At 42.1% G+C, this 20,163-nt stretch overlaps 1 protein-coding gene across 15 annotated transcripts in view; it reads right to left on the reverse strand.

The window, feature by feature from the left end:
- Positions 1-223: 223 nt before the first annotated feature.
- kiaa1109 (KIAA1109 ortholog) overlaps positions 224-20,163 on the reverse strand; it is a 153,708-nt gene continuing 133,768 nt past the window's right edge. For all 15 annotated transcript variants that reach the window (XM_034210023.1, XM_034210028.1, XM_034210026.1 and 12 more), the window contains 7 exons: positions 17,666-17,883; positions 16,146-16,397; positions 14,870-15,073; positions 5,709-5,903; positions 5,198-5,332; positions 2,178-2,337; positions 224-1,086 (listed from right to left, as the gene is read on the reverse strand). In XM_034210023.1, the coding sequence (XP_034065914.1) occupies positions 870-1,086; positions 2,178-2,337; positions 5,198-5,332; positions 5,709-5,903; positions 14,870-15,073; positions 16,146-16,397; positions 17,666-17,883 (1,381 nt within the window). In that variant the 3' untranslated portion in view covers positions 224-869. The remainder of the gene's footprint in view (positions 1,087-2,177; positions 2,338-5,197; positions 5,333-5,708; positions 5,904-14,869; positions 15,074-16,145; positions 16,398-17,665; positions 17,884-20,163) is intronic.

Genomic DNA, 20,163 nt, shown 5'->3' on the forward strand with positions numbered 1-20,163 from the left:
GGTTCATTTCCTGCTTGCTGCGTGGGGTCTGCGAGACAGCTAGACATTGCGAATGCACACGGGAAGGGGGGTGCTGCAGCCCCCTCAGCACCCCATCTGTGAGGCTCCACTAGCACCCCGCAACAATGCACCCGCAACAATGATTTTCTGCCTTGACTTACAAACTATATCCCAGTAAAATGCTGGCCCAAGGCATTTTTCAATGATTCAGACCAGAGCCTCGTTTAAAATTGAATGGCAATATTTTATTAAGTTAGGAAATCAACATATTTAAGAAACTTAATTATATACACTGGTTCTACTGTATGGATTTAAAAAAAGGACAAACAAAAGCTTGACACACCAAGCTCATACATGTTAAAGACATTTCACATACCCATAAATAGTGATGACTGCGCTAATTATGTGCCGTAACCTCTCAGTATTTATTTGTTCACATCAAAAAAAAAAAAAAAATCAAGAACACGGTCACTGAACTGTTCTTAAATATCTTAAAACTACACTATAAAATACATAAAGCATATCTACCATGTGTTCCATGGGAAACAAAGAAAAGGCAATGGTATAAGAAATCATTTCTCATGAAATAGTGGTAAGCTTTAAAATAAACTTTCAAGCGATTTCATCAGTAAGGTCATTTACAACAGGTAAAAGAGGCAGGGGTTTTACCATTAAAGCAGGCGAATAACTCTATCTACTTTGTTCAAAATATACAGAAAACGACATTGGTGCAAAACGCTTCAGTCTGAGCCGCTTAGTGGCACAGACCACGTAAACAACTGAGCTGAAATTCACAGGCTGTTAAAATGGGTTGTACAGTAGTGGCCTTTGTGATCCAGTGTGTAGTGACTTCAGTAAGTGACAGTTCCTCAGTGCTCCTCCTTGTCCCGCCCCTTCTTGTCCTTTTCGTCCTGCAGCGCGGTGCCCAGCTTCTTGATGAGCACCGACAGCACCTTGTCCAGTGGGTCCATCACCCCCCTCTGCAGCCACTTGGGAATTGTAGTCCGGGCGTGGTGGAAGCCCAGTTTCTGCAGGATGTAGTCCACACCCACCGGGTCGATCTTACGCCCTGTCCAGGAGATGAGCCTGAGGAAAGAAGAAGGAAGGGTTGAGTTTAGAACCTTTATCCACTTTTTCTGGCATAAATATATATACATGTAAAGAAATGTGTTTAATGTTCCGAAGACGGGATTAGCTTCGCCCCATGCCTTGAATCTATCAATTTGGGCTACCCTCTACTCGTATTTTCACCATGAACACCAACCAGAGGATGCTTGCTCTCACTCTTTGTAGGACTAAGCTGCACTGCTACAGAGATAAAAGTAGAGCAGTCACCGTTGGCAACATCCAGGTCCTATCTGCTCAAACAAACAGGCCTTTCAGTCTTTGGTTGTTTCTGTGTGAACGTCACAAACAAAAGCTAGCTTCTCCTTGAATTTGTACAGTGTTGTCACAAGTGCGTTCTGAACGTAAAGTGCTTAGAGTGGCCGGACAAAAATGTCTCAGAGGCGCTCAGCGGAAAGACGCTGGGTAATTTCTCAATGGCCCCATTTTATGGCTCTGTTATTATTAGAAACCATTGTAAAAGAAACGCTGTGTGGTCCTTAGTCAACTGTAACATTTGCAACTAAGAGTATACTGTGTGGTAAAGTGTTTAATAGTACAGAAACTCATTTGGTCTTTACAAGTTTAAAAAAGCAGGTATGTAGCATTATGATACTTCACCTAGTATGTTATTATACAATGTTTATAATGTGTAAATTATTGATTTAACGCATTATAAATAGTTATTAGTGATTAACATTATGCAGTACTTGAAGCAGATATAAGCAGTATAAGTCTGTTTATAATGTATTGTGAACATGTAGACTCTATTAAGTATTATAGACATTAGTTTCATAAAACAAAATTGGTAGTTAAGTGTAAAAGAAAAGTTAAAAAAGTTAATTAAAAGTTAATTTCATTTTGTGGTCTGTGTTTTTTGTATCCCAAAGTCCTTTAAAAATCCTTGTTCTGTATATTATGATATGCATGGTGAGTCTGTGCGTCATTGTAGCAACACGGTCATAGAGACTGACGCTGACGAATGCTCCTTCCTGTTGTTCCTCTGCAGCTCTGAATGAGCTTAATTCACGTCATCAGTCCTTTAACCAAACAAAGCCCTCCACTCCACTGACCTGAGGGTGGGCTCCAGGTGCCAGGTGTTGCACATGAACTCCCTCCAGTCCACCGTGGTGTAGTTGATGCCGTCGTCTTTGTCCGAGGAGCCATCGTCGTGCAGGGCGGTCGGGCTCTTCTGACCGGGGCGGGTCGCAAACATCCGCGGGGCGAATAGGGCTGGGGGGGTAAGAGAGGGGGGATGAGGTTACCGCTGCTTCAACAGGCACACCACAATACAGTAGAGGAGTGAGTTCTTCAACCTGGGAATGAGTCAGCATTTTACCACTTCAGGTTCCCTGGTATGGAAGTCTGTGGTTAGCACAAGCCAAGGAGATTTTAATGATTTGTCCCACGACATTAAATGTATCAGTAAATACTCCACTCTTGAATGTCTGAAGCTTCTATGTGTCATAAACACACATAGTAGCTTGGTTAGAGCTAGCAACCCATAGCAGGCCGGTTTGAATCCCGAAGCCAGCCGAACAATTCAGGCAATGTCTCCCCCTTTCTGCACTAATATCTCCAATAAAGGCCCTCTGGCCCAAAAATACCTTTAAAAACCCCCGCAATAGCTAACAAGTCACTAAATTGGATAACTAAACATTACATTACATGTCATGTCACTTGTTGGACACTTTTACCCAAAATTACTTAGTACTGTGGGCAATCCTGACAGGAGAAACTTGGGGTGCGACATGCTGACTGCAGTGGGATTTGAACCAGTGCACCACTGATCCAACATCAGCGCACTAACTCACTGAGCCACAACTTCCAGCACCAACATCATCACACCAAAAATTAGCCGCTTTTAGCTTAGCGACTGTTCTGTAGTAATAGCCTAACGTTAGCTTTTTACTTCTGTCAATGGCATTTACGCTTCAAAAATCATAAAGTGGTGTTATAGAGTGGTGCAGTGATGAAGTATTTGTGTAGGCCAACCCGTAAGTTAGCATTGCAAGGGCTCCCTTGACAAAAAACTAAGTACATCATCATCGTGCAGCTAAAGGCGGACTCTTCCGGGCATCATGCCGTTTAGCAGTTATTTTAGTCACCTGTTAGCAAGCACACATTTTATGAAACATAAAAGCATCAGACATTCACGAGTGGAGTATTTAATGACATATTTTATATTGTAGAACCAAACATGAAAGGGTTAGGGTTAAAATCTCATAAAGGTGGGGTAGGTAATTCACTTCAGATACACTTTTTGTTATATTCCATGGAATGCTCTTAACATCCCGATAGCAATGAATACATGAAATGCTTTGACAAGAAATCCATACAAAAATATCATCTGTGGAAGCTGTAGTACTGTAAAAAGCACGACCAATCGTCTGAGCCGGCCCGGCTAAAATAACTGGATGGCCTACCTGCCTGTCAGCCTTCCATCTGTGCACAAACGTATCTCGTGCCCTCATTGGTCATGTGCGCGTTCGTGTGCTTTGGAGGAGGGGCTCTGTAAGGAAGTGGCAGATTTGTTCCGGTTGTGTATTTTCAAATTCTAGCGCACTCGAGCTGGTTTCTCCAAAATTGCCTACCCCACCTTTAAGCTTGTGCTAACCAAAAATCTTTTTTCAAGCGTCTAACCATAAACACGTTAAAAAATGCTGACTAATTTCCGGGTTTACCACTTGTGTTTTATACTACTCTGAGTGGAGACATCCTGCAGAACAAAACGTGTAAGTGTGATAAACGTGTGTTTGCAACTGATTTTATTTTCTGCAATATTCTATATTTGTCGATGGACGCCTTGTGATGCTAACTTCTGGGTCGGCCTACATTATTTCCTCATCCCTACACCACTCTACACAGATTCATGATAGTCCCTGAAGGCAGTCGGCACGGCACCTTGATGGTATAGATCTCTAGATCTCAAACGTCCTGCTCTAATGAATCCAGACGGATCAAACTGATGGAATATCTCGCCTCCTCTCCCTCTCTATTCAGCAGCAGAATCAACAGAACAACTCACGGCACCACTCTAATTGTCACGAAGAATGTGAACTCGTCGGCATAAAGGCTGCTAATTTGTTTGAAAAAAAATAGATTATCATTATATCCATTTTTGATTGGCCCTCAGCTAATTCTAAAAGTATAATGGAATATGACCGACATCTGAAACTCGTGCTCCACTTATAATGTTCATCTTAAATATATGTAGAAATATATATTACACAGTATTCATGTGTTGATAAGGCCAATGTTTGTTGATAAAAAAAGCCCAAGCTTGAAGTACCAAAACATTTTGTAACAAAATCACCATATGGTGAGCTGTGATGTAGTCTGTTTTCTTTCTTTAAGCATATTCAATTATTAAGAATAATTGACCTACATTTAAAGGTGGGGTAGGTAATTTTGGAGAAACCAGCTCGAGTGCGCTAGAATTGGAAAATACACAGTCGGAACAAATCTGCCACTTCCTTACAGAGCCCCTCCTCCAACACACACGAACGTGCACATGACCAATGAGGGCGCGAGATAAGTTTGTGCACAGATGGAAGGCTGACAGGCAGGTCGGCCATCCAGTTATTTTAGTAGGGTCGGCTAAAATGATTGGTCGTGCTTTTTACAGTACTACGGCTTCCACTGATGACATTTGTTTATGGATTTTTTTGTCAAAGCACTTAAGATATTCATTGCTATCAGGATGTTAAGAGCATTCCATGGAATATAACAAAAAGTGTATCTCGAGCCGGTTTCTCAAACGTACCTACCCCTCCTTTAATTGATTTAGCTAAATTATAACTTATAAATATCACATGTGGCCCAGCCCTCTGTATGTTTCTCTGTATGTGGCACTCAGTGAAAAAACGTTGCACATCCCTGCACTATATGATATTGATATTTTTAGGTGTCTTAAATATGTTCTGCTGCTGCCCCCGCCCTCCACAGGACATTGTTTAGCTTCCGTCTGTTTGTTATTACCAAATTAGGGGCATGCGGACCCTCTACTGCAGGCTACACTAACTACTGGAAAGGATCTGATAAAACCCCACTTCCAACAATCCCTCTAAGTAATGAATGAATGATGTGAAACCTTTCTCCTTCTCCTTCAGGTATGCAGAAACCAGGTCGTGAAGGAACATGATGAGCTCGGCGTCCATGGTGACACAGATGTGGTCTGTGAATTCTGTCACCACGCTGCACTCCACTTTGGGTTTGCTGTCGGTGTCTGGAAAAAAAAAGGAAAAAAAAGATCTGAAGCAGAGACAAACCATTGCTTCTCAGACTCAACCTTCTTCAACACCGTTAGCATTAGCGTTAGCAAGCCTGATATACTCGTGTTGAAAGATAGGGTTAGGTTGAGTTGAGTTTATTTCTAAGTGTACACAATTAGTATAACATATGGTCATGGGGGCTGTGGTTTTTGTTGGAGGAAAAAAGGAAAACGCATTTTTTTACAGATAAAATATTTTTGTTTATGTGATTCTGCCGAGGTCATGTTAGTCAAGGGCAACATTTTCCACAATATTTGCTGACTCATGTTATGTAAAGATACAGTGTGACCTTAAAAAGACAAAATATGTTATCATGCTCCATTTCATCACCTGTTAGCGAAGGTTCTTCAGGATCCTGTACGTGGATTGACTTGAAGTCCAGTTGCATTCTGGGAAGAGCAAAGATGGTCTCCGTCTCGTGGTTGTAGCTGGAGGAGCTGCGGAAGCTGCTCAGCAGGCTGGAGCTCTTGGCAGCCGCTCCGCCCTCCTGGTTGTTGGCCTCAGCGTTCCTGAGCAGGTTCAGCTCTGAAACGGGAGATAAGACGTGTGGAAAGTCTTTAAGGTCGTGTTCACACTGCTCTGCTCCCATGCTTTGTGAAATACTATCTGCACCTGCTTTACATGGAAGATAAGCAGCTGTTCGCAAAGCCAGACAGAAAGGGAGAGAGAAAACGCTGTGTCTGTCTTCTTTAAGTCAAAGCTGTCTGAAGTTGAGAAATGCTTAAAGTTTGAGAAGCTACTACAATGAAGCAACCATTTACCTCTTAATGAGGTTACTCGAGATGAAGCGAATGCACTTTAAAGCACTAACCGTGCATTCATTCCGATTTCATAAAGGTTAGAATGTTTTATATCTTAGATAGGCGCTGATTTAAATGTGCTGTTACAGAACTCTACTGTATTATACTTTTATATCAACAAAGGTAGTGAGTACGCACTAAAAACATGCAGTTTGTTTGATAAGGGATGCGCAGATCTCCAGAGAATTGATATTGCCTCCAATAGTGGTTCTGGAATGAGTCCAAAAACCCAGGAATGAGTTAGCATTTTAGCACTGCGGCCTTCCTCGTCTCAAAGTTTATGGTTTTTAATGTGTTTTTAGTTAGAAGCCTGAAATAAGGTCTTTGCTTAACACAAGTTTAAGAGATTTTTTGACCTAATACCTAGATGTAACTCGTTTTGTAGCCTAACGTTAGCTTTTTACTTCTTAAGATTGCATTTACGCTCAAAAATCCAAACATGTGACGATTATCCTCCAGAACAAAAACAATGTAAATATCATAAAGGTGTGTTTGCCATAGAGATTATTTTATGCAATATTCCGAAAACCAATGACATAAAACAGGGGTGCCCAACCAGTCGATCTCATCTCGAAGTTTGTCGATCGCGAGATGTGTCTAAAAATAGAACAACAATATTCTGTTTTATCGTTAATGTCCTATAACATAATCTTCCTGTGCCAGAATAATGCACTTGAACGCATCAAAGCTTTCTGATTGGCGTGACCCCATGTGTCGGGCGTGGCTGGTGGGCAGTGGGCACTAGTTTGCTGACGTTGTCCGTGGCAACAGGAGTGACAGTCCGCACACACACAAGACCGCAATTATGGCAGAAGCAAAAAAGCCCAAAATATATAATTTTCACTCCGAGTGGGAGGATGATTATTTGTATCTATTCCAATTCAAAGTCCATCTGTCTCATCTGCAATGCGAGCGTGGCTTTATCGAAGAAGGGTCATTTAGGAGCGGCATTTCAAAACAGTGCACAAACGCTACGAGACGGAATTCCCTCCTAATTCTGCCCTATGCTCCAAAAGGGGAGGGGCCTGAAAGGACAGCTAAATGCACAGCAGTCCATTTTCACCAGGCCCAACAACAAGAGCAAGGCTGCTACCATAGCATCTTATCGTGTTAGTCACGTTCTTGCGAAACACATGAAGTCTTTCAAAGACGGCGAAGTTGTGAAAGAAGCATTCCTGGAGGCTGCCGACGCGCTTTTGGGGGACAGTAAAAATAACAGAAGCATTTCAACAGGTTTTTGATATAATAAAAACTCAAGTTAGATACCGTTATTAATCTGCTGTAAGTTTTAGTTTGTTTAAACTTATTCATTATAATTATTGTACAAAATGGTATAAGAATGCAAACTTAAATTGATTATAGTCTATTATCAATTCAGGTTAAGAAACTAGTGTTACTTGCATCCTATTTTCTTTTTATACTCTACTAAAATGCAACAAAAAAAGGGTTTGATTCTATTAATTGTGTCTTTTTTATTGCACTTTGGCAGCAGATTCCTGTGTAGCTTCAGATCTGAGTTGTCTTATTAGTAAGCCTAATTTATACTTTTGTAGCAAAACTATTTTTTATATAATGGCAAAGAAAGGGTTCAGAGTCTTTTCTTTTTTTCCTGTGTCATATGTGGCAGCACTGTTCAATGTTTCTTGAAAACATTACCCACTGTAGTGACGTGTGAATAAACTGGCTATATAAATAAGGCTGTCAGTAATGGCTATGCCTCTCTATTTGGACTGGTAGATCTCGGCAGACTGGCAACTTTAAAAGTAGCTCTCGGTTCAAAAAAGGTTGGGCACTCCTGGCATAAAAGATTGCTTTTTGTCGAGGGAGCGCTTGTGATGCTTACTTCCTGGTCGGCCTACAAAAATACTTCATCACTGCAACACTCTATACCAGTGGTCACCAACCCAGGGTATATGCAGGAATCCTGAAGTCAAATTTAATACCTTTTAAGACCTTTTTTAAGACCCTTTCCATACATTTTAAGACCTCATCGCAACTTCGAGTTCTAACCGGTTACATTGGCCACACACTTTACCTCACATTTACTATATTGATTGTAAGATAGCACAACTAAACAGAGTGCAGACAGACTGAAGCCTCCTCTCCACATGAACTTCAACCTCTCTGTGAAGGTCAGGTTTAATGCAGTATGCTGCTTTGTTGCTTCTGTACTCTGTGCTCTTTCATTCCAGTAAAACTCCTCAGAAACCATTAGAAACCAGAATTTGACCAATAAACAAAACAATTGACAAAACTTTGAACTATGAAATATATTAAACTTTGGTGAGCTTCAGCGGGGTAATGCCATATAGGAGCTCCCTCACAAATACCCAGGGGTTAAATTGGGCTGGGGCTGTCGGGGCTATAGCCCGGCACATAGGACGATGCTCTGACGTCATCACCCTCACACATTTGTCATATGTTTACAAAAAACGATATATATGTTAAGACTTTTCTCGTTCTTAATATAGAATATATTTAGTGTCGATATGTGTTGACCTTACTTTAAAATAGCAGATCTCTGTGACCGGATATAGTTTGGCTTAGACCCCGGCCCCACGAGGATGCATACAGTAAAACGCATACGCAAACGCAAAAAAGTCTTCCGTTCACACACATTCGATTCATTAACGTGTCCGTTCACACTAGACCGCTGGAAATGCTGGAAACGCTGTAGTACATATGCCAGGCCTGTAAGTGGCGCTGCTGCCGTCACAACATACACCAAAAGCAGCGAAGAAGACCCCGGAGCATGGTTGTCATGGTTGCCCTTCTGTTTATTCTCCGCGGTGGACGGCGTGTTCTCCTGCTGTATATCTCTCAGGTAGTCCACCAGCAGATAACCCCCCCCCCCTCCCCTCCCCCACAGAGCGGAGCAAGGCAACGAAACTTAAAATAAGAAGCAGCATTTTATGGCACGCAGCCGCACGCTATGCATGGGGCCGCCTTGAGGGGGTTTCCCGACATGTTGTTTCAGTAAATTAAAGGGTGTTTCATGTTGTCGTTGCTGTGGACCTTCTTAATACCTTGGAAAATGCCGTTTAATACTTTTTAATAGCCTTAATTTTCGCTAAATTGATTTATCAACTTTTAATACTTTTTAAGACCCCGCGGACACCCTGCCAACCAGTCGATCGCAAGTATGGTGCGGGTAGATCGCGCACCGTTAAAGTTTTTAGATGTAAGCCTATAATCCACCACCCCGTTAGCAGGTGCCACTTGATTGACGTATCTTTGAGACATTCCTTGTCGCTCCCAAAAATAATAGACTGACTTCAAGTGATGCTGCATATTTTTGAACTCACTGCACTTATGGTAGATACCTACTACAGCAAGATTAACATATTTTACCGTGATTTAATTGTAATACACGTTTAAAAATGATGCCGGAACAACTACAAACTGATACCGGTTAGTGAAAACCATGAATTAATGCTGTGACAAGCCTGCAGACAGACGGCAGGCGAAAAACCTTTTAAATGCGTGTTTTCTGAAAGGAGATCGGATCGATCAGGATAACTAACCTGTAGCTGCTCCGTCCACACCCACAACAACGTCATACAGACAGAAATAAACCAGCGACTATATTCGCCATGACACAGATAGTCTGTGGTTTGTTCATGTTTAACTTTTCTCCAGTTTCTGAACAGATATGAGGAGCTGTGAGCTCTGAGTGCTAACAGCTAACGGCTGCTGTTTTGGTTTTCTGATTCAACGTCAGTGACGGCAGGCTGAGATCCTCACCGCTGATTGGCTACCGCGCGAACTAGGGATGTAACAATACCAAAAACTCACGGTACGATAATATCGCGATAACAAGTCCACGGTACGGTATTTATCGCGATATTGAATAATAAAGGGGGGGGGGGGAAATTCAATTTTTCTTTTTTCAATAAACATTTTTTTACTCGGAAAATGTTTCTTTATTACATAATACATCTGATTTGTACAGCATTTTAGTAGGATAGCAGTATTTTAAAGTGTCAAAAACAAAGTGACAGTAACAGCCTGGAACAAGAAAACCAGTGTTTTTGTACCTATAGTACTACTGTACCAAACAAAGTAGGCATTTTCTTTGTGCCACTGCATCTCACAAATAAACATTTAATAATCAGACCCTGCAATAAAATAAATCAAGTTTCACTTTAGTTTTTCAATTAACTCAACTCAAACTCACTAAGTCACTCACTCAGCATCATCAGATAGGTTTTTAGGAATATGAGAATGTCCACATTTCCAGGTATTTATAAGCTGGGATGTTTGGGCATTTACAATATCCCCTGCTCTGGAAAAAACTCTCTCGCTTGGTACTGATGTTGCTTACTTTGCCTACAGATCAATACATGTCTGGCAGGTTTTGCTTTACGCTGTGCGCGCTCCCGCGAGGTGCATGCACACACGGCATAACACCGCCCCCCCCCCCCCCCCATTGATAGTTTACGAGCGTGCTCTCTCTCTCTCTGTTCAGACCCGACGGGTAATAAGGGATTATGACGGACATTTTACGATCCTGTCTGTCAAAATGACGGAAAGCGAAAAAGTCTAACGCCACCTCAGTGGGACGGAGAGATATGCTTTGGGCCATGGGTGACAGCAGTGGGTCAAACTGTGCATTGTCTCTCCACCACTTCAAAAACAATACAGTTTTTGCCAAGAAGGTGAGGCTTATTGACAGGGCGAGATATAAATATACTGTTTGTACTTGTCAATGTCTCTAGGTGTGTAAATGTAGCCCTGTAAATACGATGTCCTTTTGTGTTCTGTTGTTTTATGTTCATGTTGTAACCTACTTGCTGCCATGTTGGACAGGTCTCTCTTGAAAAAGAGATCGATGATCTCAATGGGACCACCTGGTTAAATAAAGGTTTAAAACAAAAAAAAGTGTTAGTGTAATATTTGTTTTAAAAATTAATTTTAAAAAAAAATCGATACCGTGATATTCGGTATATCGTTACATCCCTAGCGCGAACGCGTCATTCGCATCAACCGCGTCAGTCCGCGTCTTTTCATTGACTGTAATCACGCCTCCCCCAAAATCGCATCGCATCGCATCCGGTGTGAACGCACCAATGGTTTATGCACGGATAAAGAATGTTGTTAGAATTTTTAATTTGTAAGAATTGTGTTAAAATAACTAGTTTTAATGTTGATGTTAAATGTTGCACTTGCATGAAGCTTCAGTGGATAAGCCTCACAGTTGAAATGGCACTTTATGTTATCTGCTCACTGCAACATGTTATTTTTTTCTTTGTTGTTGTTGCTGTCAACACAATAATGTACTCATTCACTCAAACAAATGGAAAATAAGCTACATACATTTATATTTAGGATTGTAATGAAGGAATGAAACTTAAAATGATAAGCAGTATTTCCCCTACAATTGTCTTGGCGGGGCGCTGCACCCTGCCAACGGATCCCCGCACCCTGCCAACGGATCCCCGCGCCCCGCCTGAAATTCAAGGTGTTTTTTTGTATTTAAAAAAAAAATATATAGCACCAAATTGCAACTGAAGTAATCTATCTACGGTCACTTTTCACATTGAACATGTGCTCTTTTATTAAATAAACTAAACGCCTATGTTATTTATCCAATGTATGTGCATGTTTCAGTGTCCACTGCTTTGCGTATTCACATTCTCCCTCCACTCTGTTTCTGAAGGGCCCCACCCACACACACGAATGCACACACTCACAATCAGAGACAAGAGCGGAGGAAAGGAGGAGAACAACAAAGTGTAAAACAAGTCAAACAAATCTGCATTATTGCTCCGAGCTCTGCTGTCTGCCCGTTTGTGTGTCCCCCCCAGTTTCAAATTAGTTTATTATTATTTTTTAACTGCAAGCCGTTATCGTCACGGGAGAAGGACACACACAGCCTGCCCAGGTGGACTCGCGCAAACGCGACAACGAACGTAGCATGCGCATTCTAAAAATAGCTCACAGATGGTGAGCAGAGGCCTGTATTACCTATGCTGTGCGGCTAACCTGGTCCGGAGCAGGTTAGGTTGCAGGCTAAGAGCTCAACTCAGTGAAAGCACTGCCTGCTGACCAATCAGAGCTCAGTGTGCGGAGTTTAAAGCGATCAAGTCATATTACAGGAGAAAGGAAATACAGAAAAGCTGCCGTTGCAGGAAAGACGGCCGGCAAAAATCACCGACTGTGTGAACGTGAACATGAATAGAATATCACCTCCCATCTTCAGAGCAATCTGACTATTATAACATTAGCGTTAAGAAAGCTTACTTAAATATCTGCCACAACATAAGTAACCGGATCAAAGTAACATTACGTACAGTCCGCGGCACTGTGAGTGCAGACGTCGATGTGTCCCATTATCATTCATATCACATCATAATGTATCATATATTTCCTTATCTGAGTCAGCTACTTGAGCCGTATCTGGCCGTGCAACACTCAGTGTCACAGACTGTATGCAGAAGTATTATTTTAAGCAACACATTAAGTTGACGAAACACTCAAATGTAATTAAAGTCAGATCGTGTGTTAGTTGTGAAGGTAAACTTCTGTTGTTGCAATGTTGAGGTAGAATGAAGGAGTCTGGAACCGTCGTTAGCCAAAGCACTGAGAGTTTTATTGATCACAGTACATTAATTACATACGGCCGGGAGATCATCTTAGTTTCACACTGTCCTGTGCTCCACCAAGATAATTTCTGCCCCCAAAGCCACAAACATCGCTGCTACACGAGGAGAGGCCGGCCCACAGAAAGCCCGCGTTTACCTAATCAATAGCCGATGGGAGACAATGAACTACTTGTCTCAAGGAAACGCAGACAAGCCTGAAACCTTCCCCCACAGGATATGGGAGAAGCGTTTGACCTGTGACCTCAACTTACAGAGGAGTTTTTGACTGATACCATAAACACATGTTTGCAGTATCACAGAATCTAAGAAACTCTATAAACAGATCAGATTAAAATATTCTCTTACATTAGTGATATCATAAACCTGTTAATGTAGGCCTACGCATTCAACACTTTTTCTTTTACCAGCTGTATTCACCTTGCAGGTGCAGCTATGTGGCTTTGATCCTGGATAAAGTGTTTAAGTCATGGATGTTTAAAGTTTAACTTCTTCATATGTCTAATATTATAGTTGACTTTTCATTCAGGAAGTATGACGCTGCGCTGTCAGTATGCTTCTCCGTGTTTGTGATTGGTCGAATGCTCCAGATACCACCCCTTTCATGTGAACGCGCACCTAACTTGATCGGACACGGCTGGCTTGAGCGATCCACTTGATAACCCGCGTCGTAGTACAGTTTAGCGAGAACGCGTATGTTTTGGATTAGGCCAACCGGCTAACTCAAACATATCCAGGTTAGGTTGAACCAGCTTCGTAGTACAGGCCTCAGGTACCGCGGTTTTGAACTACAGTATTGAATTTGACAGAAAAAAACAATGAAACGCCAGCAGAAGAATAGTCTAATGAGTTGGGTGAAAAAAAAGACAGGAGATGTGAGTTAGTTTATTCAGTAAATTAGCTCAGGATAATTGGATGTTCTGTCTACGCCTGTTGATGTGAGGCTAATGCAGGATTTGCTAGGTTGATGCTACTGGCATTTAGCGGCAGTGACTCAACAAATTGCCTCTTAAAATGTATCGTCAGCAATGTATGACAAGCAGACTGCTTGTTCAATGTTAGACCCACACCAATAGCTCAATATGATCATAACACGATTGCTTTCATATCAGAGATCAGATGAGGTGGAGCTGCCTCCAGCAATAGAGGATGAGGCAGAGAGCAGCAGCAGCAGCAGGTATGTTATATGCTGTAGTCAGGTGATTTCAATGTATCAATGAAAGGAAGAAGTGTAGGCTACATGATAAGAAGGGAATACAGTTTGAATAAAAGTAATACAGTACAGTGTAACACTGTACTTTATTACTTTTTAATGTACAAATACTTTGTTACTGTACGATATCAATAACAATAATCTACAGCTCCTCTCTCTGCTCCAGAGGATAAAAAAAATTCGGGAACATTTTTTTCGGGGGACCACCCCGTTGGGGGGGTACCGAGCAGCACCCTGCCAAGGCAGTAAACCTAGGGGAAACACTGATAGGTATGATGTAAATATATATATTTATCCTTTTTGACGTGTTAGTTATGTTGTGTTCTTGGTTTAATCAAATTGGAAGTTGCACACAATTATTTGATGTAATCCAGATGCAATTAGCCGACATAAAAGGCCTCAAATTGGAAGTACGGTCTGGGCTGTCTTTTTCACTCAATTCTGCAATAGGTAGATCTCGCCTTTCGCCAAGGGGACCTTGGGCTTAAAAAGGTTGGTGACCACTGCTCTATACTGATCATTTTAGACAGATCACCCAGGGTTACTGATGGTTTATGTTAAAACATGCCCAGTTATACCACTGCAATGTAACATTGGCTCTTCCTGGTTCTTTGTACATGTCGACTCTTTCCCTGTTATTTCAATAAAGACTTAATTCTGTGAATCGTTAATAAAAATAATTTAAAAAAGTCAGTGTCATTATTCCATATAGTGTTTTCACTATATGACATGGCAAGCTGATGCCAACAAGTTATTCAGATTTAACATTTGGAAAAAGAGAGCGTTGGAAGTTTGAATCGTAAAAGTTGGAACATGCATCCCTGTGACCCCAGGATGCAAAATAAACGATTCACGTTGATAAATGAAACCAGTTACCTTCGTTCCTCATGGCAGTGACGTAGTTGAACCATTCTTTGACCGTGGCCACTCCATGTGGGGGGTTTTCATGCCGCCTCCGGGTTATTTTGGTTATGGTGGCCATGGGGCTCTCTAGGGCCCCGCAGGGCTTGGTCACCATCGTGTTATGACCAAGATGGAAGTCCAGTGTCTGCACTATGTAGGTGGAATCATCTTGGGAGCCTGGGACAGGAGCAGAGTCAGTGATCAAAGGGTGATTAAAGACAACAACTCTCATCATTGTCTGGCATAGAGAAAATCATTGGATGTGATTAAGCTTCTTGTTTACCACCTTTTGACAATTTCACATGTTCATTTATATATTTTAATACATTTACAGTACTTCAGTTCCATTCTTAATGCAGTTATTTTACATTAAATATAGTTATTTTACAGTATAGTATAAGTATTTTTTACTTAAAGTGGACCTATCATGCAAAATGCACTTTTGTAAGTCGTTTATATGAATATGTGTCCCCGGTGTGTCAGGGAGCTCACCAAGTGTCAGAAAACACAACCGTCTCTCTTTTCCTCCATACCCAAATCTCTAAAAACGGGGCTGCAACGGATCTGATACAGACTGATACAGATTTGAAATATCTCTGACGTCAGAAACGAGGAGCTCCACCTATATGGGCAACTCTCCAACTATCAGGAGGAGACAGCCACGGCCATTGCCGTTCGAGAGCGCTGGAGACGCTGTAGTACATATGCCAGGCCTGTAGTTGGCGCTGTAGTCTGCCACAAAAGCAGCGAAGAAGACTTCTCACAGAATCAGCTCTTGCAAAAACAGGGCTAAAAAAGAGCAAATAGAGCGAAATGAGGCATGGCTAAAATGCATGATCTGTTTGGTATTTTGAAAAAAAAACATGTTTTATATAGGTATGGCCCTACAATATATTATTCAAATATAGCATGATAGGTCCACTTTAAGTAGAGGATCTGAAAACTTTTCTACCACTGCTTGAACAGAAGCTGAGAGCTTTAAGAGGCATGACCTCTAACAGATTATTATCGAGTTACGAGGAAATTCTCCAAATTAGCATATCAGTCATGGCCAAAAATGTGTTTTGTGAGCCCTCCAGGCTTCTTCAGATATTTTGTTCAAAAGAATGGTATGAAAGGACAGTCAGACAGAAGGTCAACCCAAGAAAAAAGTATCCAGCTGCGACGACAGCCATTTGTCCCGTCTACTTCCTTTTAAATGTTGATTATGTAGTGATTTTTTTGTTCCATCTGGAACATTCTGTCTCACCGTCCTCCCAGATCTTCTGAGCCTCGGTCCAGAAGGCGATGTTGGGCTCCTCCAGGTGGAACAGGGCCCAGGACTTGGAGCGGAAGTTGGGCCCGTGGAAGCAGGCCAGGGTCATGTGGTTGCCGTGGAGACTCATGGAGCCGCCCAGCTGCACGGCGTCCTCGGGCAGAGGCATCTGGAAGAGGGAGATGTGGCAGCCGGCAATCACCTTCAGAACCCCGGGCCAGTGGCGGTGATGGGCTGCGTCCATGTCTGTGAGACGGAGACAGCAGGGGACAGAGTGAGACAGAGAGAGACAGAGTGAGACAGAGTGAGACAGAGAGAGACAGGGTGAGACAGGGTGAGACAGAGTGAGACAGAGGGAGACAGAGGGAGACAGAGAGAGACAGAGGGAGACACAGAGAGATACAGAGTGAGACAGAGTGAGACAGAGGGACACACATAGAGAGACAGAGAGACAGAGGGAGACAGAGTGAGACACAGAGAGATACAGAGTGAGACAGAGGGAGACAGAGTGACACACATAGAGAGACAGAGAGACAGAGGGAGACGGAGTGAGACAGATGGAGACAAAGGGACACAGAGTGAGACACAGAGAGAGACAGAGGGAGACAGAGTGAGACAGATGGAGACAGAGTGAGACATAGTGACACAGAGTGAGACAGAGGGAGACAGAGTGAGACAGAGGGAGACAGAGTGACACAGAGTGAGACACAGAGGGAGACATAGTGAGACAGAGGGAGACAGAGTCAGACAGAGTGAGGCAGAGTCAGACAAAGAGGGAGACAGAGTGAGACAGAGGGAGACAGAGTGAGACGCCTGGACTTGGTGCTAAAAGGAATTGTTTCTGCTATTTTCTATATTTATTTTGATATCTTAAATTGTCTATACATGTACTTTCTTCGGATTACAAACTCATGTTTAAATTAAAAATAATACAAAAACTGCAAATCTTTTTCTACTGTGTAAATAAACAATATTGCACATTGTGTAGTCAATATACGTTTTATGTCTATTTTCACACAACTTCTACATATTAAATAGAATTAATTCAATTTAAATATAGATTTTTTTAAATAAATAAGAACATAAATACAATCCACAAAAATAAATCTAATGAAGGAGGATGATCATAAAAAAGTTAACATATTTTGAGTTTTAGGCTGATTACAAGCAGTGCTATGTATAGTGGACTGGGATCTATCCTCAGTCATCAGTAGTATTTCCACTTTATTTCAAAGTCAAACTTCATCAAGGATCTGTCTCTGTGTTGTGCTTTCTATATCCTCAGAGCCTTCACTAAATGTACGCTTCCTGGGTTTTTTGTTTGTTGCTAATTATCTCATGTTCCATTACATTCAATGGTTGAAACACATTGCCTTCTGTGCGATACAAATGAAGCGTATTAGAATTACAAATCAGTTCACTTCCTGTCAAACACGGCTGCCTGGGCCTCTCGCTGTGCATTCCTTATGATGCAGAGACATGTCTTCCAGCAGTATAGAGAGAGGCATGCTTACAGAGCTCTGCAGACCCTTTCTCCGTGTTAATGACGGGGGTTTTGGGGGGCAGGTAGGGGCCGGGGCCCCAGGTGGAGAGGGCCCGCTTGCTGGTGTCGAACTGCTGGGTGAAAAACTCCTGCAGCTTCATGCCGATCTTGATGAGGTCGGGTGTGGTGGAGCGTGAAATTATCACCTGGAAAATGTCCCACTGCAGGTCTCCGTGGACGAAGATTTCACTGGAAGGGAGAAGAGATGATGGGGGGAAAACATGAAAAACAGGAAGGGAAATAATATCAAGGCAGCTCAGATTTTTAGAAAACATTAAAGAAAGGCAAAATGCAGATGGTCATAGTTTAGATTAAACACCACTGCATCTGCTGCGACAGATATGTAGAATCATTCTGTTACACTGGCTTGCCAAGTAATTAAGAAAACTCTAAAGAATGGCTCAAGGAAGAGGAACTTGTTCTAAAGTTCTCCTCATGCAGGTATCTGTGTGAATATAATGTCAGGTAGTACTATATTTACTAAGAAATAAGACGAAAGCGAGACTGGTGCAGAAACTCTAAAGGGAAAACTAACAAAAGAGTTACGCTTCTGCGGCTACTTAACCTGTACAAATGAGACAGAAAGAGCCTGTCGGGCCCCTGCAAATGCACCCCTAGCAGGGCTACCAAGCAAACAGCCTGCTCCTGTGCCGTTTGCACTGATTTAAAATGAGGTAATATATATACATTTTGAGAAATTGCCCCCTTTTTATACAAAAGAGCCTTTTCTGCAAATACAATCCAATTGAAAAAGATAATAATAAATTCAATTTATTTAGCGCTTCTCATCTGCCAAGACAAATCCCAAAGCGCTTCACAACAGACGACACTGATAACATTTAAGAGATAACAAAACAAAAAAAAAATCTAAATCAATAAAATAAATAAAGTCAGAGATAGCGATAAAAATGGCAGTACCCAGGTGTACCATGATACAAGTTTATTGGAAGGCCTGCCGAAATAAGAGGGTCTTAAGGCCGGTTTTGAAGACCTCGGTGGAATCTCAGCTGATCTGGAAGGGAGTTCCAGAGGCGCGGGGCGAATGAGCAGAAGGCTCGGCCTCCCATCGTTCGGAGACGTGTGCGGGGGATGTAAAGAACAGGAGCGTGGCTGGAGCGGAGAGAGCGGGTAGATGTCTGGGTACGGAAGAGGTCACAGAGGTATTTTGGGCTTTGGCCATTCAGGGCTTTGTAAGTCAGGAGCAGAACCTTAAACTGGATCCTGTAGTGGACCGGGAGCCAGTGTAGTTGTTCAAGTATGGGGGTTATGTGTGCGGACCTTTTTGTACCGGTGAGAACTCTGGCTGTGCTGTTCTGGACAAGTTGCAGGCGGTTGATGGATTTGGCTGGGAGACCGGAGAGGAGTGCATTGCAGTAGTCTAGTCTTGAGAAGACGAGTGCATGAACCAGCCTTTTGGTGTCATCGGTTGAGAGTGAGGGCTTCAGTCGGGAAATGTTTTTCAGGTGAAAGAAGGAGGTCTTGGTGATATGTTTGATGTGCGCTTGGAAAGACAGAGTGGAGTCAAACCTTACACAAAGGTTGGTGACAACAGAGGATAGAGGAATGAGCTGACCATCAAGGGAGGGGCTGATGTTGGCCTTGGCAAGCTGGTCGGTGGTGCCTATCAGGATTGCCTCCGTCTTGCTGCTGTTGAGCTGGAGGTAGTTGGTGGTCATCCAGGAGCGGATGTCTTCCAGGCAGGTGTTTAGGGTTTGGATAGTATTGGTGGGGTTGGGTTGTGTTTTCATATAGACCTGGGTGTCTAGATCTAATAGCCTAATGCAGTTACAGTGAAGTGTTAGCTTCAAATGCATTTTTCACAAGTGGCCCTAATCTCTCATTTAAAAAGCAAACACAAAGGTTAAATGGTCAAATAGTGTCTCTTTGCTTTTGTAATTAGTACGTTTGGAAAAGTTGGCCCCTTTTTTGTGCAAAAGAGCCTTTCTGCAACACAGTCTGTGTTCCAAAATATCAGCGCTAGATGCCTAATGCAATACAAGTGAAATATAAGCTTTAGTAAGTTATCTAACAACACGTCTAAGTCATCAAACTTAACATTTTAAGACTTTCTCAGAATTCTGAGATTAAAGTCAGAATTAAAGTCTGTCGGGTTGAGACTTTGAAGTCAAAATTCTGCCTTCATTCTCAGAATTGTGGTTATTTGGTAACCTTTTTGAAGAGTTTCCCTTTGGTGTGTATGTTTTGTTGTTTAATAGTGAGTTAATGGTCCAGGGGCTGTTTAAGGAAATGTATTTGTTTTAGGGTTGCTATCTCGTAACTTTTTTAAAAGCTGTTCGTTACTTAGGAGTAGCCATGCTTGCGGGCATTACAGATCATTAAGAGGATCATTATATGAATATTGTGTTTTCACTTATTAGTCTCTAGAAAGCTACTGATTTTTTGTTGGGAAGACAGAAATCATATGCATTTCTCACAAATAGCCCTAATTAGTAACTCTCAAAGCACCTG

Source organism: Gymnodraco acuticeps, unplaced genomic scaffold (genome assembly GCF_902827175.1).
Source record: "Gymnodraco acuticeps unplaced genomic scaffold, fGymAcu1.1, whole genome shotgun sequence".
In the NCBI taxonomy this organism is placed as follows: domain Eukaryota; kingdom Metazoa; phylum Chordata; class Actinopteri; order Perciformes; family Bathydraconidae; genus Gymnodraco; species Gymnodraco acuticeps.